Below are 10415 nucleotides of genomic sequence, written 5' to 3'. Positions count from 1 at the left end.
CACTTACACCTAAATTGATGAGATTGTTCATCATTTTTTCCAATGATATCAAGGCTTCAGCACCCGAGATCTCCTCTATGTTTTCACACCCATAAAGGTTGAGAGTTTTAAGTTTTGGCAGACCACAGAGCCTTCCAATTTTCCTCAATTCCTTACAATCATATAACCCAAGATGTTCAAGGTTAGGGCAAAAACCTTGAAGATTTGGGCAAATAGCTCCATGAAACGCGCATTTGTCCAATGTATTCAACTCTGTTTCTGCTTCTCCTTCAACCCTTCTAAATGGAAGCTCGCGCAGTGGACACTCACTTACGTATAAGAATATGAGATTGTTCATCATTTTTTGAGGTAAGTATTCTATCCCACATCTATATATGGCCAAGATGGTCAACTGAGGCACACTCTAAATGGAAGCTCGCGCAGTGGACACTCTGCTACCTCTAACCGTTCCAGACTGTTCATCATTTTTTGAGGTAAGTATTCTATCCCACATCTAAATATCTCCAACTCTATCAACTGAGTCAACAGTCCAAAGGAATCGGGCAAGCATTTCAACCCCGGGCAATTATCTATCCACAAACCTCTCAACTGAGTCAACCGTCCATAGGAATCGGGCAAGCATTTCAAGCCCGGGCAATTCTTTATCCACAAAACTACCAACTGAGTCAACAGTCCAAAGGAATCGGGCAAGCATTTCAACCCCGGGCAATCGTTTATGCACAAACTTCTCAACTGAGTCAACAGTCCAAAAGAACTTGGAAGCATCTGCAAACTGGAAGCATTTGTCAAATCTATTTTCTGGAGATTTACTAGATTTCCCAGTGAATCAGGAAGTGATATCATTTCTGTACAGTTTCTTAACACTAAGTGTTCCAAGGAATGCACATCACATAGTTCTTCCGGCAAAGTTTTGAATGCTGCATGCCTTATGTCAATCTCTACCAAGTTCTTCACCTGCATTAAGGACTTGGGAAAGCGACAAAGCGGAGCGCAGATACACAGCTTTCGCAACTGTTGAGGCGCCTGCAGTGTTTGTGTTTCAACTATCACAAAAACGTCTATGATGATTTTCACTTGGAAAATGAAGTTGAACGCTGAAGGAGAAAAAAAAAAAAAAAAAACATACCTGAGATTCACGTTCCCACAATGTTCTTAATTTATTTCCTTCCACTTCCAAAACTTTTAAATTCTCCATGGGAATACAGGAAGGTAGGGAATAGTGTGTACACTTATACCAGCGGATCCACCGGATCTGTGGTGCTCGGGCCCTCCTCAGTATCCGTTCCAAATAATCACCTTCAGCGGAGACAAGTTGCAAATTCAAAATGCCACAAAAACGGAAATTATCTAAAACACATGACATCTCACTCATCTTCAAGCGAGTATTGTCTTCATTGAAATCCATCATAATTCCGCGAACTTCGATGTTTCCCTGTTCATTCATTAAAATTATACAAAGGTTTTTCTTTCATTCTCAGCAAACAGGTTAGAAACTTAAGTATTCATCTTTAAACAAAAGTTTGAATGATTACAGAACTTACACATGAGGATAGCTCCAACAAATGATTGATGTTGTTGGGAGTCTGATGCCAAAAACGTCGAGGAGTCGCTTCCTCCGCAATATATCTTCCCATATCTCGGATTTGATCATGCATTTTTACCTTATTTTCACCATCAAATTCCAAGAGACACTTATTCTTTAGATTTAGAAGCTGCCCATCTGAACCACAGATTTTTATTACAGTATCTATGTCTTTTCCAGTGAAGAAGCAAGCAATATCTAAGAATATTTCTTGATCCTTTGAACTGAGCGAGTCATAACTGATTTTAAGTCGCTCATATATCTCGGTAGTAGGTAATATGTGGTTTAGTCGATTTAATTTGTCTTGCCAGTAAGATCTGTCTTCACCAAAAAGAAGCGCGCCAAAAACTGTCAGGGACAATGGCAAGCCATGGCAGGCTCTCAAAAAGCCATCTACCAGATCTGCGAATTCTGGTAGAGGATTTGGCTGATTGAAGGCATGACAGCAGAAGAGCTTTTTGGAGTGCTCTAAATCCAGCCCCTTAGCTCGTAGACTGATGTCTCTGCGATTTTTGCTATTTTGAAGATTTTCTTATCACGAGAGCCCAGTAGAGTCAATTTTTCAGTAATGAAGTTGAAAGGGCATGTTGCACTCTAGTGGGATGTTGTGTAGAAAGATAGTTGATAAGTAATAAGAGAAGATAAAAACTTGGAAAAAAATGGTGAGTAATAAGAAGGAGAAGTTCTCTCCTAATTATTATCAGCAAAGTTTATACAAACAAGCAAAATATTTGAAACAAAAGGAGACCTGTGTCTCGGAGTATATAAAAGAATTCCTCAAACTATCACTAAAATTACGACTTAAAAGAGTTGGAGTATCAAAGTGTAGAAAAGTATGTGAATGGAATGAAGTTCTATATTCCAAATGAGATAAGTACCAATTATTTCTAAAACATGGATTAAGCATATCAAATTGCTTTAAAGGTAGAGGAAAAATTGAATAGGAAGTCGCAGTGGAATTGTAGAGGATATAATCTTAGAGGCAAAGAAAGAGTGAAGGTTGCAAGAGGACATTCTAGTAAAGCCAACGAACCTGAAGTGTATAGTAGTCAAATTTCCAAGAAAGAAAACCATGTTGGTAAATGTAAAGGGTTTGTAAGAGGCAAGGGTAAGTATGCCATTACTTGCTATAGATGTGGAGTAGAAGGGCACAAGGCATCTAAATTTCCAAAGCTACATATGCTAAGAAGAAGGAATGAGGTCGAGATTCATGTCATTTAGGTAGGTGAGGCCGAAGTTATGGGAGGAAATGTTGTAGTACTACAACATGAAGAGGGTGAAAACCTTATGTTTAGAAGGGTGTTGCTCAAGCCTAAAAAGAAGACTGAGAATGAACTTGGATATAGCAAGAGTTTTTAAAACTAAATGCAAGGTTTATAATAAATGCTACAATTTTGTAGGTCGGGAGTACAAAAAATGTGTTGTCCACAAAGCTCATCGATAAGCTAAAATCAAATTGCATCCCTCATCCAATTCCATATCAATTTTCATGGTTATAGAAGGGTCAACAAATTACTATGACATAACAATGTTGGTTGAGTTTCTATATTAGAAATTTTAGTGACCAAGTATTAATGATGCGGTGGAGATGGACACATGTCATGTATTATGAAGAAAATCATGGTTGCTTGATAGGAAGGTTCTTTATGATGGTATGGAAAATACATATGAATTCGACAAGTATTGTTGTGACGGGGTCCCCTGGGTCAGTGTTGGGGTTAAGATAACCCAAGTTTTGTTACAGTTTGTGTAAATAATGTAAAGTCTATGCAATTTGTGGATGTGGAGCGCATAGATGAATAGGAGTCAAAGGGGCTTATCCCCTTGTTTTATGTACAGTGAGTCAGTTTTGAGATTTACCCATGGTCTGCAGACCATGACATTGTATGAGAAAGGCTATAAATAGGTGTGTCTTAGAGATTCTAAGGCAATAATAAGAGGAAGAAGTATGAAAAAAGTGATAGCGAAAAGAAGTGGGCAAGATAGGAGAAGAAAGGCTCTGCAGCTGAGTGTGCAAAGGCCTGGGTAGAGTCCACAGCTAAGTGTGTGGACCCCTGCAGCTGTGTACATAGGGTATGTTATCACTGAAAGGATTTCAAAGGAAAAGGGTAAGGGAAAATTGGTCTTGGTTATTCTCATGCTCCTTTCATGCATATGAAGCACTTGGCAAACTCAGGGTCAGCATACATCAGAGTTCTTTGAAGGCTCAAGCAAGGCATGTAAGGTAATCCTAAATTTTGATATAGATTACATTTTGAAAGTTTTCCTTGAAGAATGGTGTTTATTATATTCAGTTTTGAACAAGCTTCATGACATGTGGAGAAAGCCATTTCAAGAAAAAGGAAAGACTCTTATGAACTCCAAAGTTTCATGTTATGAAAACAGCAGCCAACTTCCAAGGGGATTACCAAGCAATGGAAAACTCATCTCTGAAAAGTAAAAGAGGTTTTCATTCTTAAGATACTAAAGTACAAAAACCTCTTCCACTTTCTTCAAATCCATTATTATTTGAGAGAAATGAATGATCAAACTTGCGCTACGAAACTGCTGTAGGTGCAAGTTTTCCACAGGCATATTTCTCTGTTTGAAAAGGTAGTCAACTTCCAGGAGGTCTCTAAAGCAACTGAAAGCCTATTTTTGGAAATGGAAAGAGGTTTTTATTCCTAACAAACTGAACTAGAAAAACCTCCTTCAGTTTCCTCAAATCCGTTACGAGCTGAGAGAAATTAATGACCAAAGTTGCACTACGAAACTGCTGTAGGTGCAGTTTTTCATCTCCTGTTTTACACCTGATTTTCAAAGATATATTCTGGGCGGTAGGGAAGGTGTTTCAAAAAACCAAGAGAGGTTTTTGTTAAGCACGGATTGGTTCACAAAAACCTCCTTCAGTTTTTCCAAATACGTTTTCTGTGAGAAATTATGAGCTCTGTCCCAAGACATATTTTTCAGCCAGAACAGCAGTTTCGTAGCAGCTGAAGCTAAATAATCCAATCTCAGTCACTAGTTTTGAACTGCAAGTGGAAATGTTGAAAAGGGAATATCTTCAAGGGATCCTTCAAAATTATCAATCTTCAGCAAAGTTAATACAGGTGGAGGAAACATGTATTCGAATGCAACTTTAAACTTTTGTCATAAAGTGAACACATTTACTACAGTCCAAAATATGTCAGGCAGCTTGGAAGAACTTTTGTCTTCACACATGGACAAAGGTTGACAGCACACAAAGACGTGGCATTCTGATATTTTTGTATAATCAAAGGAGAAATACATGTTACATTTTATTACAAAGCTTGCCGCAGCTCGCAATGAACTCAGAAGTTATTACAGCCAGGTTATAGATGATAAGGAAAATGCTATTTTTTGTTTATGGCAGAGCGCAAGAGAGTTGATACTGGTTGCAGTGAGGAAATGAATACTCTCTACATATTTTGGTCATTTTTCCTCAGAAATAATTTCAATCGCTCCATGTATAATGAGTTCTGAAGATTAGCACTGGAAGATGCAGCTGCAAAGTATTATAAAGCTCTATGGAAAGGGAATGAAACCCTAGAAGCTCAGTTGAATTCAGTGGTTGATGGCCATGCACAATTTCACACCTGGACAGTACCAGCAATCAGAGAGGCCAGGTACATTATAAGGATAAATATGCAACTAAGAGCTGGAAATAAAGCTATGAAGAAGAAAATTGAAGACCTGAAGGCACAACTAGGCCAGTTACCTGCTAAATGAATTTTCTTTGCAAGAAAATTTTTGTTCCAAATTTTGTCAAATTTGCTTGGTCTTATTGTTTTGAAGAAATGTAAATCCCTGTTATACATATGAAAAGTCGAAGGGAGTTTTTGGCAACCAAATGTTTGGGTGATAAAGATCTCGGGTCAAAGGCAAGTTGTTTCAAATAATTCAGCAGTTTCGTAGCGCGCTACGAAACTGCTCTAGGTGATGATTTTAACACAGACAGGCATTTTGGTATTATGAGCGGGAATTTAGAAAAGGAGACACCTAAAGGATATGTAAGACATCAGATGGAGCTACCATAGCCATTTAGATCAAGACAAGTGTACGTTTAAAAAGGTGAAATATTTTAACCCAAGTTCAAATTTCTGTTGTAAAGCCTCTTTATCACCGTTCAAAGGGTATTTAATGATTTGCATACAAGGAACTTTTGCCTGCACATCTGCTCATCGATGCAGCCTACAACACATCAAAAACGTGGCAGTGTTCCATATTTTGGGTCATTAAAGGCTAGAAGACATGCTGTTGTACATTCGAGCAATTTGAGGAAAACTGGAACCGAGAAGTAAGGGACATCTCCTAACACTACTGAGCAGTTAAAGATTCAGCGTTCAAGGTCAATATGGAGTATTAAATATCCAGCACAGCCACCGCCAGAAGGGAAGCAGATGTCAAAGAACGAAGTTCATTGTAATTAAAGCCATCAAGCATGTAATATGGAGTTAGATTCATAGTTAATTTAGAACTCTTAGAAAACTCCAGTCAGCACTTTAGTTGTATTTATTAGTTAGTTCAATAGCTGATAGGTGTCAGTAGAGGTAGTTATCAACTCCCCTCATGCTGGAGGAGGAAGCTCGAATTAGTTAGAATAAGGATTCTATATATAGTTGAAACATCAATGTAATGAGGGTTGGAAATTTGATAAACAAAGCATTGTTTTGGCTTATGTGAAGACAGATTTCAGTAATATAATTTGGGCTTCTTTACTTCTCAGGATTCATAAAGGATTTCCATGTTCAGAATGGTGATTTTATCTTTTCCTTAATGTCTTTTACAGTAGCATAGGTGTACAATCACTCAGAATTCACTGATTGTGCTCTGATTTCCTGTGTGCATTTATGAGTTGTGGTTCCATATGTGTTGTGTTTCTGAATATTCAAATGCTAAGTGCCCTGACTTCTATGTAAAGGCAGTACCATTATTTACTAAAGTGTGATTGACTCCATAGGCTCAATGGAAACTTATGAAATGTTTGTCCGGCCTTTATATTTGTCACTGTTATGTCACAAGAGTTAGCCATCTTATTCTTAACCAAAATCAATAACCCTTTGAGAGAGCCCTCTCAGGCTAAGGAGGCTAGGCCTTAGTCAAAATATTGGTTTGAAACAGTTACTTGAAGTCTTCCTGGTTTGGAGCCTTCCAGGGCCTGATTTTGAGATAACATTTTTGTGCGTCTGCCGAGAGCCTGAAGTCTATTCATTCCCGAAATTAAGAGGTTGAACTTCTGAGGTAGCAGGAGCTCAGACATCATTTTGAGGCTGTAAAACTACCTTGGCGACTCCACACATCGAATAAGAAATTGGAAGGTGACTCCACTACTAGAAGATCAGTAGCTTGATGAAGTTTCAAGATGAATTCCACTGCAAGAATGAATGCCAGGTATGCTCCTATGAATTGGTCTCATATCCCTGGTTTTCCAAATCCTATGCCAGAGGTTGATTGGTTAGAGGATCTTCCGATATTCAAAGATGAAAAGAAAGACAATGCTGCTCTTCATTTGGTTAGGTTTCATATGCATGTACGCAGTCTTAAGGTTCATTTTCCTGAGGATTGTCTCATGAGGATGTTTATGACCACTTTAGTAGGAAAAGCATGGTCTTGGTATAAAAGTTTGGAAAATGGTTCATTATACTCTCTTGCTGATTTCCATGATATGTTCTGTGACATGTATAAAGAGTGTCATCCCTCCTTATTGCTGGTCAAAGATTGTTGTAAACATTCTACGAGTTTTATTCAGTACTTGGAGGATTGTTATGATGATGATGAATTTATGGATGAAGAAATTTTAGAGGCTCTTCATAACAATGCATTTCAATACCAAGAAGAAAGGATAACATCTCATGAAATGCACCATGAAGATCAGCAGGGGTTTACTTATGAAAACCATGTTCAATCCCATGACATGAATGAGAAGATGCAACAAACTTGCCAGTCTTTTTGTCATAAAGAGTATGAAATTGATTGCAAACACCAAGAAGAAGTACTGGAAGATAGCTTTTACGACCGTCAGGCAGAGGAAAAGGTTGGTTTTTTATGTCAGGTTGGTTTTTTATGTCAAACTTCTCAGCAACTTACAACAATAAATGATCATAAGAAAGAGGAAAATTACATTGTTTGTAGGCAGCATTCAGAAAAGCAGTTCGATAGCATATCAAAAGAATCTTGTGTGGTTAAGAATCAGCTGTCTAAATATGTAGAATGTTATGATGATCATCAACATAACCATGTATTCTATGACCCTATAAGTGAATATATGGACAAGCTTTGCACTCCAGTCTTTCATTTTCATTTGCATTATGAAGATCAAGTATATTATGAGTTGATTTGGTCATCTCACTACCATGGTTATTTTGAGGTTGAATGCAGTCAAGAGCCTCCAATATCAGAGAAGACAATTGATTGGCTTTATTGGAAATATCATGTTGCTTGAGCTACAAGTGGAGATTGCAGCTGATAGGGTAGGTAGGTAGGAAAATTCAAATAAGCTCAAGGTTGACTGAGCATTCTTTTTCAGTAGATATAGACTTCTTTCTCATACAGTGATCATCAAGCTTAAGCCCGAGGTGAAGGCCCAAGAAGCTTAAAGGGGATGCTTGTCAAACAAATTTCCATTTATCATAAGAGGATAACGCATTGGACCTGCAGGTTCTTAGTGTACCACAAGGGCACACTATCCCAACTGGAGCCACTTTTATCACTGAAAAGATTTCAAAGGAAAAGGGTAAGGGAAAATTGGTCTTGGTTATTCTCATACTCCTTTCATGCATATGAAGCACTTGGCAAACTCAGGGTCAGCATACATCAGAGTTCTTTGAAGGCTCAAGCAAGGCATGTAAGGTAATCCTAAATTTTGATATAGATTACATTTTGAAAGTTTTCCTTGAAGAATGGTGTTTATTATATTCAGTTTTGAACAAGCTTCATGACATGTGGAGAAAGCCATTTCAAGAAAACGGAAAGACTCTTATGAACTCCAAAGTTTCATGTTATGAAAACAGCAGCCAACTTCCAAGGGGATTACCAAGCAATGGAAAACTCATCTCTGAAAAGTAAAAGAGGTTTTCATTATTAAGATACTAAAGTACAAAAACATCTTCCACTTTCTTCAAATCCATTAGAGAGAAATGAATGATCAAACTTGCGCTACGAAACTGCTGTAGGTGCAAGTTTTCTACAGGCATATTTCTCTGTTTGAAAAGGTAGTCAACTTCCAGGAGGTCTCTAAAGCAACTGAAAGCCTATTTTTGGAAATGGAAAGAGTTTTTTATTCCTAACCAAATGAACTAGAAAAACCTCCTTCAGTTTCCTCAAATCCGTTACGAGCTGAGAGAAATTAATGACCAAAGTTGCACTACGAAACTGCTGTAGGTGCAGTTTTTCATCTCCTGTTTTACACCTGCTTTTAAAAGATAGATTCTGGGCGGTAGGGAAGGTGTTTCAAAAGACCAAGAGAGTTTTTTGTTAAGCACGGATTGGTTCACAAAAACCTCCTTCAGTTTTTCCAAATACGTTTTCTGTGAGAAATTATGAGCTCTGTCCCAAGACATATTTTTCAGCCAGAATAGCAGTTTCGTAGCAGCTGAAGCTAAATAATCCAATCTCAGTCACTAGTTTTGAACTGCAAGTGGAAATGTTGAAAAGGGAATATCTTCAAGGCATCCTTCAAAATTATCAATCTTCAGCAAAGTTAATACAGGTGGAGGAAACATGTATTCGAATGCAACTTTAAACTTTTGTCATAAAGTGAACACATTTACTACAGTCCAAAATATGTCAGGTAGCTTGGAAGAACTTTTGTCTTCACACATGGACAAAGGTTGACAGCACACAAAGACGTGGCATTTTGATATTTTTGTATAATCAAAGGAGAAATACATGTTACATTTTATTACAAATCTTGCCGCAGCTCGCAATGAACTCAGAAGTTATTACAGCCAGGTTATAGATGACAAGGAGAATGCTATTTTTGTTTATGGCAGAGCGCAAGAGAGTTGATACTGGTTGCAGTGAGGAAATGAATACTCTCTACAGATTTTGGTCATTTTTCCTCAGAAATAATTTCAATCGCTCCATGTATAATGAGTTCCGAAGATTAGCACTGGAAGATGCAGCTGCAAAGTATTATAAAGCTCTATGGAAAGGGAATGAAACCCTAGAAGCTCAGTTGAATTCAGTGGTTGATGGCCATGCACAATTTCACACCTGGATAGTACCAGCAATCAGAGAGGCCAGGTACATTAGAAGGATAAATATGCAACTAAGAGCTGGAAATAAAGCTATGAAGAAGAAAATTGAAGACTTGAAGGCACAGCTATGCCAGTTACCTGCTAAATGAATTTTCTTTGCAAGAAAATTTTTGTTCCAAATTTTGTCAAATTTGCTTGGTCTTATTGTTTTGAAGAAATGTAAATCCCTGTTATACATATGAAAAGTCGAAGGGAGTTTTTGGCAACCAAATGTTTGGGTGATAAAGATCTCGGGTCAAAGGCAAGCTGTTTCAAATAATTCAGCAGTTTCGTAGCGCGCTACAAAACTGCTGTAGGTGATGATTTTAACACAGACAGGCAGTTTGGTATTATGAGCGGGAATTTTGAAAAGGAGACACCTAAAGGATATGTAAGACATCAGATGGAGCTACCATAGCCATTTAGATCAAGACAGGTGTACGTTTAAAAAGGTGAAATATTTTAACCCAAGTTCAAATTTCTGTTGTAAAGCCTCTTTATCACCGTTCAAAGGGTATTTAATGATTTGCATACAAGGAACTTTTGCCTGCACACCTGCTCATCGATGCAGCCTACAACACATCAAAAACGTGGCA

General features: G+C 37.8%; 1 protein-coding gene across 1 annotated transcript in view; it reads right to left on the bottom strand.

Moving 5' to 3' along the window:
* Positions 1-387: 387 nt before the first annotated feature.
* Positions 388-10415, bottom strand: part of LOC149255052 (TMV resistance protein N-like) — a 95553-nt gene continuing 85525 nt past the window's right edge. The window contains exons 3-5 of the mRNA XM_089454936.1: positions 1542-2009; positions 1127-1432; positions 388-1023 (exon numbers count right to left, since the gene is read on the bottom strand). Coding sequence (XP_089311062.1) covers positions 388-1023; positions 1127-1432; positions 1542-2009 — 1410 coding nt within the window. The remainder of the gene's footprint in view (positions 1024-1126; positions 1433-1541; positions 2010-10415) is intronic.

The sequence above is a fragment of the Pinus tabuliformis genome, chromosome 7, assembly GCF_031772625.1.
Source record: "Pinus tabuliformis cultivar Carrire ecotype Pingquan chromosome 7, CPIR1, whole genome shotgun sequence".
Taxonomy (NCBI): domain Eukaryota; kingdom Viridiplantae; phylum Streptophyta; class Pinopsida; order Pinales; family Pinaceae; genus Pinus; species Pinus tabuliformis.
The sequence above is the reverse complement of the archived record's forward strand: the minus strand, read 5'-3'. Positions and strand labels throughout refer to the sequence as shown.